The 15,224-nt window shown below is 44.9% G+C and overlaps 1 protein-coding gene across 2 annotated transcripts; it reads left to right on the top strand.

Annotated features, from left to right (window-relative positions):
• Positions 1-5,723: 5,723 nt before the first annotated feature.
• Positions 5,724-13,542, top strand: c20h2orf68 (chromosome 20 C2orf68 homolog). 2 transcript variants are annotated; one of them, XM_078565766.1, is made up of 4 exons: positions 5,724-5,860; positions 10,207-10,322; positions 11,285-11,451; positions 12,493-13,542. In XM_078565766.1, the coding sequence occupies exons 1-4, from the start codon at positions 5,748-5,750 to the stop codon at positions 12,613-12,615; spliced, it is 519 nt and encodes a 172-aa protein (XP_078421892.1). In that variant the 5' UTR covers positions 5,724-5,747; the 3' UTR covers positions 12,616-13,542. The 2 variants fall into 2 exon arrangements, with proteins under 2 accessions (XP_078421892.1, XP_078421893.1); XM_078565767.1 differs by lacking the exon at positions 5,724-5,860 and adding an exon at positions 6,531-7,719.
• The last annotated feature ends 1,682 nt before the right edge of the window (positions 13,543-15,224 follow it).

Genomic DNA, 15,224 nt, shown 5'->3' with positions numbered 1-15,224 from the left:
GCAGACATTCATTCACACAAAAGAACCCATTTGTTCACCTCTGCAGCAATTGCTGCTTCAAACTTCAGCACTGTTTTAAGTTTGCACGCTCATTAAATGCCACGTTGACACCAAAGTTTAACAAAAATAAAAACTAGATCAACAAATTGGGCAGGTCAAAATTTGAAAAAGATATTTGGCCTGCTCTGTTTCGGTAATCTTGGCCAAAACTTCACTCTCCCACTGTTAGTTATATAGTAATAAGATTAGACCAAGTGAAATAAGCTGGTTTTATTTAGGAAAAAAATTAGTGATTTAAAAATAATGTGCCCCAGCAGCATATTTTTTCCTCGAAATATGCTTTTGTCATTTTCTTTGTGTGACAAACATCAGAAAAGTTGAAATTAATTTACAAGCGTTTGTGACGTGGGATTTTTGGTCTGAAAATCACCAAATATGTTTCTTGATGGAGGTTTATAATTGATCTGTTCCATCGGTAAATGTGGGGCAGATGAAAATCAGGGGCCGTGAATATCTGATAGTCACGAATAAGTCCAATAGGGAATTCAGGACAAAGTTCTTTACCCAGAAAGTGGTGAAAATGTGGATCTCTACCAGGTGGAGCAACTGAAGCGAGTAAACTATTTTAAGGGGAAGCTGGATTAACCTGAAGGAGTAAGGTATAGAAGGATGTGCTGATAGGGTGAGATGAAGAGGGGTGGGAGTTAGAGTCATAGAGGTCGACATTACAGAAAAAAGCCCTTTGGCCCATTGAGTCTGTGCCAATCAAATAAGTACCTAACTACTGTAATCCCATTTTTCAGCACTAGGCCCATAGCCTTGTATGCCATGACATCGCAAGTGCACATCCAAATGCTTCTTAAATGTTATGAGGGCTTCTGCCTCTACCATCCTTTCAGGCAATGAGTTCCAGATTCCTACCACCCTCTGGATGAAAACATTTTTCCTCACATCCCCTTTAAACCTCCTGCCCCTTATCTTAAATCTATGTCCCCTGGTCATTGATTCCTCCACCAAGGGGAAAAGTCCCTTCCTCTCTACCCTATCTATGCCCCTCATAATTTTATACACCTCAATCATGTCCCCTCTCAATCTCCTCTGCTCCAGGAAAAATAATCCCAGTCTATCCAATCTCTCCTTATAACTAAAACTCTCCAGCCCAAGCAACATCCTGGTAAATCTCCTCTGCACTCTCTCTAGTGCAATCACATCATTCCTATAATGCGGATTCCAGAACTGCACGCAATACTCTAGCTGTGGCATAACTAGTGTTTTATACAGTTCCAGCATAAGTTCCCTGCTCTTATATTCTATGCCGCGGCTAATAAAGGCAAGTATCCCATATGCCTTCTTACCACTTTACCTATCCTTAAGGGACTGGTGGACATGAACACCAAGGTCCCTCTGATCCTCAGTACTTCCCAGGGCCTTACCATTCATTGTGTGTTCCCGTGCCTTGTTTGTCCTATGTTAGTTGATTCCTGAAGAGCATAAACATTAGTATAGACCTTTTGTGCTGAATGGCCTATTTATGTATATTATGTGGAATTTACACTGAAAAACATTGGCAGAGCTATCCAATTAGTCCCAGTCCCCTGCTTTCTCCATAGCACTGAATCAACATAGGCATGATGGGCTGAATGGCCTCCTGTGCTGTATCATTCAATAATCCTCAGTTATTTTTCTCCCATTAAACATTGGGACAACTGAAGCTATTCTCCTCGCCTCCTCAGACCAATTCCCTTTCTTCATCGCTCCGACACCTCTCTTTGGCCATAGCAGGTTGAACTAGACTGTCACCACTTCAGTGTCCTATTTGACTCTGCTGATCTTCCAAACCTATATCTATCACAAAGTAAACCTATGTCCATTATCTGTCTCCACTCCACTTCAATCCACCTGCTGCTGAAACCCTCATCCGGGCTCAACTATTCTACCACTCTCCTGGCTGTTGTCCCATCTTCCACCCTCTATAAACTGTTCAATTCAAAACTTTGCTGCCCGTATCTTAATTTACATCAAGTCTCACTCACCCGTCACCCCGTGCTCACTGTCCTACACTGGCTCCCAGTCCAATGCCTCAATTTTTAAAATTCACATTCTTGCTTTCAAATCCTTCCCAAGCTCTGTGACCACCTCCAGCCTTAAACCTTCCAGGAATTCTGCATTCCCCCAACTCTGGCCTCTCGTGCATCCCTTTTTGTTGCACTCTTCGTGACTGTACCTACAGCTGGTGAGACCATAAGCTCCAGAATTCCTTCCCTAAATCTCTTCACCTTTCTCTCTTCCTTTAAGACAATTTTTTGACTGTCAGCTGTGGCTCAGTTGGTAACATTCTCACCTCTTAATCACAAGGTTCCTAGCTCAAGACCCAATCCAGGATTTGAACACAAAAATAATCAATGCAGTACTGAGGGAGTGCTGCACTGTCAGAGATGCTGTCTTTAAGATGAGGTATTAAATCAAGATGCCATCTGCCTCCTTGGATAGACATAAAAGATCCTGGCACTATTTTGAAAAAGAGCAGGGGAGTTATTCCTGGTGTCCTAGTCTATATTTATCCCTCAATCAACATTAAAAAAGATAAGTTAAAAGCAAAATACTGCGGATGCTGGAAATCTGAAACCAAAACAGAAAAAACAGGTTGTCTGGTCATGATCACATTGCTGTCTCTGGAAGTTTTCTCTGCACAAATTCGTGCTGTATTTCCTATATTACAGTAGTGACTACACTTCAAAAAGTACTTCATTGGCTGTAAAGCACTCTGAGATGTTCAGCGATTGCGAAAAGCGCTGTATGAATGCCAGTTTGTTTTTCCCTTAAGACCTACCTCTTTGTTCAAGCTTTTAGTCGCCTGACACCTGAGTCAATTTTTTTGCTGATAACACTCTGTGAAGAGCCTTCAGACATTTTTTCTATATTAAAAGCACAATATCAATGCAGGTTGTTATTAAAAATAAACAGAGCCCCTCTGTGTGTTTAATGGATCTAAAATCTGTCTCAGCCTGATCTCTAGGGTCTAACTCTGCAAACTACCTTCCGGCAGGAACATTTAATGGAAAATAACATTGCTGGAAGGTTATCGACAGTCAAGCTCTCTGCCCCATTCACAGTTTGTGATTCTGAGGCTTGCAGCCCAAGCATTCTCAGACAAAGCATTAGGATGTCTTCAGCGGAGGGTGCTTGCGTCTAACTTAATATACCGAACCTCAGGGTCATAATGTCTGGATTACTACCTGAGCTAACAGACCTTCTGTGTGTTTGCAGAATCTTCCGTTTTCTTTTAGATTTCAAATTTCCAGCATTTGTGGCTTTGTTTTGTAACAAAGTGGTATTCTCAGACAGGATGTATGACACGATAAGAGTGCAACAATTTGATGAGTATTCAACAAACAATATATTACGCACAAAGAAAAATGCTCAGCCTGGAAAGAAAGAGCTCTCATTTATCTGACAGGTTTTAACACTCCCGGGATGTTCCAAATCACTTCTCAGCACTTTTAAAGTGCAGTGACTATATTGCAGACGAATGCAGCAGCACATTGTAACAGTGATTGAATGATCAATCTGTTGGCAGTGGCGATATAGGAACAGACCACCGGAACAAGCTGCTTATTTTTCCATATTATGTTATGGGATCTTTCATGTTCATCTGAGTAGGCAGACATTTCACCTGAAAAACAGCACGCCGGACAATGCTGCACGCCCTCAGCCTTGCATCAAAGCCTTAGGGTATGTCATGGACGTTTGAACCCTTAACCTTCTGGCTCAGAACCAAAGAGCTCGACCGATGAGTCCTGCTTACGAGGAAATCCGAAAATGCTGAGAACGCACTTCAGGTCAGTCAGATGTTGGCAGATGTCTGTGTATGTCCAGCATTTACTGCTTTTGTTATTGTGGCAGATAAACTTTGATGGGAAGTATAGATTGTGCTTTTGTAATATTGAAGTCTGTTGGCACATTGGTATATCAACCTCCTCTACAAATCCCTCCTTGACCTCACCTCCCCTGACTTTTGTAATCTGCTCCAATCCATCACCCTTCTCAAATACTCCGGTCTACTACGTCCTCCCCTCCCGAATTGATGGCAGACGCTTCAGCCACTCGGGGTCTCTCTCTCAGCCTTATAATTCTCTCCACCTAAGCCTCCTTAAAATCTATCTCATTGACTATGGTTTTGGCCACCTCTCTGTTCAGGTCTAAAGAAAAAAGTTTAATTTACTTAGTATCTTTCACAACCACCGGACATCTCAAAGTGCTTTTGAACAGGTAACCTTGTTTTTTTTTGAACTGATGGTTGACTGAAGAATAAATATTGGCGACAACACCAGGGAGAACTTATCTACTTTTCTTCAAAAGATACCATGAGAGATTTTACCTGAGGGCACATGGTTAAGCATCGTATCTGGAAGGTGGCACCTCTGACAGTGCTGCACACCCTCAGAACTGCACTCAAGTGCTAGTACAGATTATGTGCTCTAATCTTGAGTGGAACTTGAAGCCACAAACTTCTAACACAGGCAAGAGTGCTACTGAATGACACAAGATCGAACCCTGAACTGTGAATTTTGCATTGGATGATTTTTTATATCAGAGGAGTTGTAAATTTGTCAGCACAATAGCAAATGGCAGAGAATCTGCAAGATTCACTAACCACAACTATATCATCTAATTCTTGACTTGCAGCATTTCTGGCTTTTGCTTTCAATGGTGCATGATTTTAAGGTGGGCTGAATTAGTTGCAATCCTATAATAAATAATTATTAAAAAGATAAACGCAAAATGCTGCAGATCTGAAACAAAAACATAAAAAGTTGGAAAAACTCAGCAGGTCTAACAGCATCCGTGGAGAGAGAAACAGAGTTAACGTTTCGAGACCGTATGAGCCTTCTTGCAGCCCATAATGGCCACTCTGAAGAAGGGTCATACAGACTTGAAACATTAATTCTGTTTCTCTCTCCACAGATGCTGTCGGACCTGCTGAGTTTTTCCAGCATTTTCTGTTTTTCATTATTACAAAGATGTTAGGAATGAGAATTATATGGGGGTGCAATCCTTTACAATGTGCCAAGAAAGTAGAGGTGAAAATTAAATCAGAGAATGTGTTTTGTACTCGTGTTAACAAGATTTGCATTCAAATGGCCTTTCACAACCTTGGGATGTCCCAAAACGCTTTACAGTCAATGAAGTACTTTTGAATTGTAAACAAGGAAACCGGGCAGCCAATTTGCACATAGCAAGCTTCCACAAACAGGAATTAGGTCATCTGTTTTTGTGATGTTGTTTCAGGAATATATATTGTCCTAGACACACTTTTGGGAAGTAGTGCAGCAGGATCTTTTGCGCCCACCTGAGAGTGCAATCGGGCCTCGGTTTGATGTCTCATCCGAAAGGCAGCACCATCAACCGTGCAGCACTCCCCCAGTACAGCACTGGAGTGTCGGACTAGATTTTGGGCTTGGGTCTCTGGAGTGGGGCTTGAAGCCAAAACCTTCAGGACTGCTACCCACTGAGCCAAAACTAACTTTTATAAGAAGTAAACTGGCATGAAGGGAAACAATTTTCCGCCAAGGAAGTGGAATTATTTTTCTGAAATGTGAGAACAGGCCATGTTTCCCAAGTGAGTGACTGCTGCCAGCTCTGGGCAATGGTTGAAGGGGTTTGGTCCTGGGGAGTGAGTTGTCACTCTGGGATAACAGCTGCTCGTCCATTTCCCTCCGCGCTCCGAGAGGCGGACGCCGGCCTGGATGGAGCTCGAGGACGAGAGCTCCGGATCCCGGGACAAAACGGCGGCCAAATCCGCCCGGCTCGACATGAGCCACGGCTTCGTCCACCACATCCGCCGCAACCAGATCGCCAGGTGCGTGTCCACCACTCCGCCGGTTGCCGGGCCAACCGGGAGGGAGAGACCGGAAATGGCAGGGTGATTGACGGCTGGTCTAACCAATCAGGAAGCGGGGTTTCCCTCCAAGGCGGCAAACTATCCGATTGACAGTGAAGCCGGCCAATGGGAAATGGAACCTTTTGCCCCAGCGGCCAATGAGAGATGGGTGGGGGAAGGAGTTCCGGTTGAGGGTCACTATTGGGTGATTGACAGTCTGCTGGTCCAGACTGGGCAGCCCATGTCATCTAGATCTGTCTGGATACAGAGGCTCTGGGAAATAGCCCAGCCATGGAGACTTACAAACACTTTCTGGTTCAGCGAAGGCAACCTTTTTTGATGCAATGTAGGAATTGCAGGAAGCAATAATCCATCCCACAGCAGTCCTTGTGAATGGGACCAAGGAAGATGTTTGCTCGTTCCCCACCCTTTGCCCCCATTGGGTCTTGTTCCAATTTCCCCTTGACAAGTGATTGCTGCTACAATTTATATTTCTGAATTGTATTGGATGGTGGAAGCAGATTAAATTGTACAGTTGGAGGGGGTTGCGGGGTGGGAGTTGAGTGCTTCAAGATGAATGCTTTGAGGGGGAAAAAAGTTTGCAAAGGAGAGCTTGGAAGCTATTTTCCTTGGATGAGAGAAAGAAGGCTGAGAGGCGATTTGATCGAGGTGTTCAAAATCATCAGGGGTCTGGACAGAGTAGATAGGGGGAAACTGTTCCCGTTGGCGGAAGGATCGGGAACCAGAAGGACACTGATTTAAGGTGATTGGCAAAATAAGCAACGGAGACATGAGGAGAAACTTTTTCACGCAGCGAGTGGTTGGGCTCTGCAGTGCGCTGCTTGAGAGTGTGGTGGAGGCAGATTCGGTTGAGGCATTCAAAAGGGAATTGGATAATTATCCGAAAAGAAAGAATGTGCAGGGCTACAGGAAGAAGGCTGGGCAGCGGCACTAGGTAAATTGCTCCTTTGGAGAGCCAGCACAGACATGATGGGCTGAATGGCCTCTTCCTGTGCTGTCACTATTCTATGAAGGCTCTAAGGAAAGGGCACGGGTGTGAGACTAACTGGATAGGCTTACCAAAGCGTTGGCACAGGCATGATGGGCCAAATGGCCTCCTTCATCACTGTATCATTCTGCACTTCTTCAATGTCACAAAACATCACAATGTGTTCACAAATCAGAATGGGAAGAGGATTGGGAAGGAGTTTTTTTGTTTCATTTGTTCACAGAATGTCGGCTTCGCTGGCTGGGCCAGCATTTATTGTCCGTCCCTAATTGCCTTTGAGAAGGTGGTGATGGTGAGCCGCCTTGAACTGCTGCAGTCCATGTGGTTTGATACAACTGAGTGGCTTGCTCGGCCATTTCAGAGTCAACCACATTGCTCTGGGTCTGAAGTCACATGTAGGCCAGACCAGGTAAGGATGGCAGATTTCCTCCCCTGAAGGACATTAGTGAACCAGATGGGTTTTATGACAATCAATAATGTTTCATGGCTGCCATTAGACTAGCATTTAATTCCAGATTTATTAGTTGAAATTAAATTCCACCAGCTGCCGTGGTGGGATTTGACCCCGTGTCCCCAGATCATTAGCCTGGGTCTCTGGCACTACCATTATGTCACCGCCACCCCAAATTAGGAGAGGTGGGGAATGATGTCTCAATTTCCTCAAAGCCTTGGTTCCTGAGCGCCAGACACTACTGAAGCAACCTAAGCTGCTCCTTTGGTAATTTTACTTACTGTTTGTGAAGGCTACGCAGTGTTCAAAAGAAAAATTGAAGAAAAACGTCATTGCATGTTCAAAATAAAGACAGACCTCCATGCTCACTCACATCAGGTATTTATCTTGGCTCACTGCGTGGCGCTCTTGCCTTGCAATCAGAAGCCTGTGAGTTTAAGCCCCACTCCAGAAACTTGAGCACCCAATCCAGGCTGACACTTCGTGCAGCACTGAGCGGGGGGAGGTTTGCACTGCCGTAGGTGGCGTCTTTTGGGCGAGATGATAATCCGAGCCCCCGGTCTTTCCTGTGAGGTGGATGTAAAAGTATCCAATCAAGAAAGAGCAAAGAGGTTCTCTCCAGGGTCCTTATTGTTCAGCCAATATCACTAAACAGAATATCTGGTCACTTGTCTTGTTTGTCGAACCTTTTTGTGTTTAAATTGGTTATTGCATTTGCCCAAGTCACACCAGTTCTGACACCTCCTACCTACTTGCAGGAAACGGCTTTGAGACATCCTGAGGTTATGAAAGGCAGTATATAAATTCACAAATCTCACAGACATCTTAAATGCTTTATTTATAATAAAATTCTGTACCTTGCTGTTGTGCAGGCAAACGCTACAGCCATTTTGCACACAGGACAATCCCTTTAACAGCATTGAGATGAATTATTGATCAGTCTGTTTTTGGCTTGAAGGGAAGAATTGTTGGCCAGAGCTCCTGAACTCGCTGTTGTTTGTTGAAAAGTACGAGGAGCCCTTTCACATCCACCTGAACAGGTAGATGATGCCTTGATTTTCTCTCAGAACTCCAGTGAAGTCTTAGCCAAGATTGTATGACTGATTCCTGGGGCAAGATTTTCTCCTGCAGGTTTCAGGACCCCACAGTCAGATTCAAATGGGGGTTAGAAACCCACACTTTTTTGGAGAACAGACAATCACTTGCAATTTTCCCCAAACTGCCCAATTAATGGCCAGAGAGCAGGCTCACTGTCCAATTAGGGATGGCAGGCGACTCTCAAAGCTGGAGGGCTAATAGGAGGCCGGTCAGCACCTAAGAATCAGAACCTGGCCTCTCAGGTAAGTGAGAGAGGGCGCCGCCATTTCGAGGTGCCCTCTCTCCAACTCTTTTACCTTTGAAATTAAATAAGCCCTTTATACTATTCTGGAGGGGGAGCTCGCTTGCGGGTAGATAGCCCTGCCTCACCTACCCCCTCCGCCTCTGGGAAAATGGCCAAGGGTGCAGGATAAAGACAGGGAATAGGAACACTGGCCGGAGGCGTGAATTCCACTCCTGCCTCCGGGCTCAGGCCCATTGGCAACTGAAAGTTCTCCCCCTGGTACTCGAACCCAAAACCTTCTGAGGAATAGGTGAGAATGCTATCAGCTGACCCAAGCTGGTAGTAATTATAAAAAGAAAGCTGCATGAAATGATTGAGCCAGCCTCCTTCCCTGTGGGATACATTGGTTTACCTACAGTTTAAAATACATGTGTCTGATTAGGCTCCTGGAGCAGATGTGATTGTGAATGTTGGTGACTTTACAGGATGAGCTGATAGCCAACACGGACACCGTGGGCTGAATAGCCTTCTTCTGGGCTGTAACCATTCAGTGATTGTATCACATACTCTCTTGTTACCAATTCAACAAGCGTTGTCCATTTACATTTTGTCAACCTGGAAAGTTTGGAGAGGGTCACTGTTCCTTTGTCCTGGTTAAATCCTCAACCATAACATCAAAGATCTGTTAGCATCAGCAGCTTAAGATTCATGCAAGTCGGCGGGAACTTGGATTAGGTATGAGATATGGTCCTCAAGACTTTGCAGCTTTTCAGTATTCATTTATGGGATGTGGGCGTTGCTGGCTAGTCCAGCATTTATTTCCCATCCCTAATTGCCCCTTGAGAAGGTGGTGGTGAGCTGCCTTCTTGAACTGCTGCAGTCCATGTGGTGTAGGTACAGCCACAGTGCTGTTAGGGAGGGAGTTCCAGGATTTTGACCCAGCGACAGTGAAGGAACGGTGATATATTTGCAAGTCAGGATGGTGAGTGGCTTGGAGGGGAATTTCCAGATGATGGTGTTCCCATGTGTCTGTTGCCCTTGCCCTTCTAGGTGGTAGAAGTCATGGGTTTGGAAGGTGCTGTCTAAGGAGCCTTGGTGAGTTCCTGTACCATTTGAATGTTCCAGTATTCAAAGGTTGATAATGTCGTTCCACTGTATCTGAGGGTCAGGAGGTTGACTGGCTTTGAATTTGTTATCTGTAGGAGTGTAATTTTCAAACCCTCAGCATTTTGGAAGATCACGAGGCCTTACTTCCAACCGCTGACATTCATGGGCAGAAAAATTGCAGGCAACGCTCCTACAGTTATCTGATAAGGTCCCCGCTGCCTGTGAAACTGTGCCCTGGGCACATTCCACTCCTAGTTATTTTGGACGTAGGGCCTCGCTTACCCACCAACGCGAAGAGCCTGTACTCGGCAAGTTGCTTTCCCAGCTAGCAGTGGCTGGGGCCCAGTGTGCAGAGGTTGGCAGGAGTGAGGAAGGGACAAAAGCAAAGTGGTGACAGAAAGAATAAATGAAGAGCTTTCTGCCTGCTCCTTTTGCAGAGATGATTACGACAAGGAGGTAAGACAGGCAAAGGAGAGGCTGAAGAAGAGACAGACTCCAGCTCCAGTCCGCCCTCGCAAGCCTGACCTGGAGGTGTACCATCCACGCCGCAGGAGTAAGTACAACATCTTGGTTACAGACAAGACTCTCTGGAAGGAATTATAGTATATTAATGCAAAGGGATATGACAATTAAAGGACATTTTGTGTATGTAAATGCAATGTAAAGGAACAACAAGAAGTTACATTTCGATAGCACCTTCAACATAATAAAATGTCCCAAGGCGCTTCACAGGAACATTATCAAACAAAGTATGACCCCGAGCCACATAAGGAGAGATTCGGTCAGATAACCAAAAGCTTGTTTGAAGAGGTCGGGTTTAAGGAGCGTCTTAAAGGAGAAAAGTGAGGTAGAGAGGAGGAGAGGGGTAGGGAGCGAATTCCAGAGCTTGGGGCCTCAGCAACTGAAGGCATGGCCACCAATATTAAAATTGGAGATGCTGAAGAGGACTAGCACTGGGGACACGGGTTTAAATCCCACCATGGCAGCTGGTGGAATTATGGAATTTAAATTCAATAACTTTTTTAATTCAATTAAGTTTTAAAAATCTGCAATCGAAAATAGTGTCAATAATAATGATCATGAAACTGTCACTGATTGTTATCAAAGCCCATCTGGTTCACTAATGCCCTTCAGGAAGGAAATCTGCCGTCCTTACCTGGTCTGACCTACATGTGAATCCAGACCCCCAGCAACAGAGATCTGGAAGCCCCCAGACTAATCCCTGATCTCTGCTGAATGAGTTGATCGTAGCCAGAGGCAGCCTCTGGGTTAGTGGGTGATAAAGGAGCGAGTTTTCTATTCTCCTGATCACTGCCCAACGAGCCCTGTTGTGAATCGCGTGTCTCCATGGTTAAATAGGTCACCTAAGGGGAAGGCGGCTCATGTTGATGAACTGTACCTAAGTCAGGAAGTTAGTACAGGAGGAGAGGAACCTGCAGAGGCGTGTTTGAAAGAGCGAGGTTGGGTCTTGACAGAAACGATCCATTCTACTTTTGATCGTGGTTTCCTTTGCAGATGGAGCGGAGAATTCCTTGGGGTTTGAGTGTGAGGAGTCAAATGAAAGTAGCTCTGGCACCGATCCAGAGCCTCAGAACGCCATGATGGAGTCAGAGAACACTGAGCTCTTCTGTCTGGATTACCAAGCAGATGATAAAATTGTCACATCAGTTATTATTCATCAAGTGAGTTGGCATTTGGGTGCAAGGGCAGACCCTGCCTAGTGTACTGTGTCATACCAACCCCACACCTCCCAGCTTTGATTCTGCGCTCTGCTGATCTCAGCCAGGACAATGGTTGGGGACTTGCAATCAACCTGAGAGGATCAAGCCAACTGGGATCCCCGTTGGTGATCACTGTCCAGTGGCCTGCTACAAAGTGTCTGTGCCTCAGACTTGAGGTTCACATGGGAAGAATAGCCACTGGGGTGAGGTACCTGTAGCTCCCAGCGCCTTAGGGGAGAAAAATATTAGAAAAGATGGGAATTTTTTTAAAAAAAGGAGAGAGCTTGCTGTTCAGATCTGGAATGCACTGTCTGAACTGGCGATTCTGTAATAACTTCTGAAAGGGAATTGGATTAATAGTAAAGAAGGAAGATTCGCAGGGCTAAAAGGAAAGAAGACTTGCATTTATTGCTTTTCACAACCACAGGATGTCTCAAAGCGCTTTACAACCAGTGGTGTACTTTTTGAAGTGTCATCACTGTTGTAATGGCAGCCAATTTGCACACAGCAAGCTCCCACAAACAGCAATGTGATAATGACCAGATAATCCGATTTTGGCGATGTTGATTGATGGATCAATATTAACAAGGACACCGGGGATAACTCCCCAGTTCTTCGAAATGGTGCCATGGGATCTTTTACATCCACCCAAGAAGGCAGATGGGAGCTTGGTTTAAAACATCGCGTCCAAAAGACGGTACCTCCAACAGTGCAGCACCAGCCTTGATTTTTGTGCTGAAGCCCTGGAATGGGACTTGAAGCCAGAACCTTGTGATTCCAGAGGCCAGAGTTCTACCAACTGAGCCACGGTTCACACAGACAAACATGGGGAAAGAGCAGGGGAGTGGAACTAATTGGAGAGCCCTTCCAAAGAGCTGGCACAGGCACGATGGGCTGCACGCTCTCCCGTGCTGGGTGATCCTATGAAAGAGAGAACAGGGCGCGAAAAGCAGGAGAGACCGCAGGGAGCAATGACTGCCTTTAATTTTTCTCTCACTACAGGGTGATGATCCCAAGAAAGTGGCAGAAAAAATTGGGAATAAAAATAGCCTGGAGCCACTGATGAAAGAAGCACTGAGACTGCGAATCCAGGAGGAAATTGAAAAGAGGGTCTCAAAGCGTTGAGTGTGGCCACAGCTTCATTGGGCAGTCCAGTTTTGTTCTTTGTTTTTGTGTTGTTTTTTCCCCAATTCCAGAATGAAGTGTGAAGAGATTCAAGGTCCTGGGGCTACAGCAACTGTTGCAGGGACATCTTGGTCAAGAAAGAGGGAAAGAAAACAGGAAAGGAAGGTGACTTGAATTCCTGAAGGAGACAACACACATTGTTGGACTAACTGCCAAATACAGTGGGTGCGACCCTACTGGATATATATTTAAGACAGACTCCACAATTCACTGTGCACAGTGTTAAACAAACATAAACTTGGTGGTACAATATTACCTTCGGAATTAATGATTGATACAAAAGTGTTAGGGTTTTATTTGTTAACAATCTTGGCCATTGCCAGTATTCCTGAACAAGATCGCCCATTTCAGAAAGAAGCACTAGCAGGATTTCTACATTATCCCATTCTGCAATTTGGTATGGTGCTGGAATAAAAGGATTGTAAGATAGTTATAGTCCCGGTACTACTTCATTCAATTGCTGACTGCTAGAATACAAGGAACAAGGAGACTGTCACCTTGAATAATGTATAGAAGAAACTGTGCAGCATAAGGGATGGTTTTATGATCATTGTATAAGGTTAACTCCAGCCACCAGGGTTGGAATGGCTCTGCCCAGTGATTTCCATTCAAAAGCACTTGGCTGAGGAGAGCTTCCCTGCTGAAATTTTTGATGGTGTTTCAATGTTCGTGCGATGGGGCAGTACTTGGTTCCAAGTGAGCAGCCCTCACCCACAAGGGGACACTGTCTCACCCCCATCATTTCCTGCCACTCCCAGGAAGTAGTGCATGACAAGTATTAGGAAAAAGAGGGTGCAAAATTTCAGTCACCAGCAGCTGATAAAGGTCTGCTGGCTATCTCTTGAGCACTAGCAGTGCTTTGGGTGGTTGGGGGGGCGGGGGGTGAGTGGGGGTGGGGGGGGGGGTGGTGGGTTATAGTTGGCAGGGGTTGTACATAGGCATAGAAATGGCAGTGGGTGGCTGGGGACAAAGCGGGCCAGGGCTGGAGAACTTTTTATTTAAAAGGGGCACAGCTGCATATGAGAAGAGCCACAATATAACATTTTTGTGCAAAATTATTGCACGGTCTGTGTAAGGCTCCCAGCTATATCAGAGTGCACAGCCAAGTTACAGAGCTCAGGTCACCACACTCAGCAGTACAGAGAGTGGGCTCCCACCATTGCATTATCAGCCCAGGAGCTGACAAAGAGAAAGGAGCCTCTTAAATTCATATTGTGCATATGTTTTACTTAAGATGAGAGGAATCCAGGATAAATGCTGATTCCTATCAAAAATAAATGTTGTCCCCCCTTTCCCGGATGGTACAGTGGGTAGATATCTTGGCGCTGAACCACACAGGGCTGGTTTGATCCTTGGTTCATATTCAATTCGCCAATCCCAGTTGCAGCTCGGGATGAGGTGCTAAGATTGACTTCTGCAGGGACGAGACAAGGTGGGGGCGGGGGAAAGAAAATTCAACCATAGTTCCTGCTCCTGAACTATATCCCGTTGAGCCAGCTGCCAATAAGCGTGGGCGTGTTTGGGTATCACTATCACTCCCAGCTGAGAGTCAAAAACTCAGCACAGGTCAGACTTGGGACCCTCCTGATCTTGTTCAGTGTTACAATGGACAGTGTATATAGCCCATCAGGGAACTCAATTTGTTTGTAACAGGCACCATAAACTCACAAGATCAGGTTCATCTGGCCCAGTGTCTTGTATCCTCCATGCCATAAAGTAAAATGTGTGGTATCAAACTTCTGTTTTCAATTTTGGGCAGAATGAGATGTAAAAGAAAACAAATTGCAGATTTTTAAAAATTGTCTGATGTATTAGCTAAACTACTGTCCTGTTTGTTTGCATTTTCCTACATGACAACAGTGACAAAAGTCCTTCATTTGTTGTGAAGCACTTTGGAACACCCCGTGGTGATGAAAGGCATGATTGGAATGCTCGTTATTCCTTTCTAACCACAGTCTTCTGCCTTGGTTGAAATTTTCAAGAACGTCTTGCTAAACATATTAATGATTTTATTTGGTTAGGGTGTATTTTGATCCTAGGTCTGTATAGAAAATTGTTCTGATATGAATTTGTTTCCTGTTCCTTCTTAACCCCAGCACTCTGCCATATGTCAAATAAACTTTGTATGTTTCTAAAAAGTTTGCATACTGTGCCCATCTGTAGAAAGGTCAGTACTGCTTTAAGTGTGGGTGCCCTGTCCGACACGCCTTCCCTAATTCTGAATCCTCACTCCGTTTGAAGTTTATCTCCTGCTCTTACTCAATTTTTCACAGGTACTCCTTACCTTCTTCAGGTTTTCTCTTCTTCCTCAAATCTCAAGGTTCTTAAACCCAAACTTGATGTTACCTACAACAACAATAACATATTTATATAGCACCTTTAACGTAAATGAAACATCTCAAGGCACTTCACAAGGCCAGAATTAGAGGAGCGCAGAGATCTTGGAGGGCTGTTGGGCTGGAGGAGATTGCAGAGATAAGGAGGGGTGAGGCCATGGAGGGATTCGAAAAGAAGGATGAGAATTTTAAAATGGAGGTGTTACTATAACC

The sequence above is a fragment of the Cetorhinus maximus genome, chromosome 20 (assembly GCF_964194155.1).
Source record: "Cetorhinus maximus chromosome 20, sCetMax3.hap1.1, whole genome shotgun sequence".
Classification (NCBI taxonomy): domain Eukaryota; kingdom Metazoa; phylum Chordata; class Chondrichthyes; order Lamniformes; family Cetorhinidae; genus Cetorhinus; species Cetorhinus maximus.
Note: the sequence above shows the minus strand (reverse complement) of the source record. Positions and strands in the feature narration are given on the sequence as shown.

Coding starts and splice junctions, on each gene's coding strand:
- c20h2orf68 (XM_078565766.1), top strand. CDS start 5,748: ATGGAGCTCGAGGACGAGAGCTCCGGATCCCGGGACAAAACGGCGGCC. Junction 5,861..10,206: donor CGCCGCAACCAGATCGCCAG/GTGCGTGTCCAC, acceptor CTCCTTTTGCAG/AGATGATTACGACAAGGAGG. Junction 11,452..12,492: donor CATCAGTTATTATTCATCAA/GTGAGTTGGCAT, acceptor CTCTCACTACAG/GGTGATGATCCCAAGAAAGT.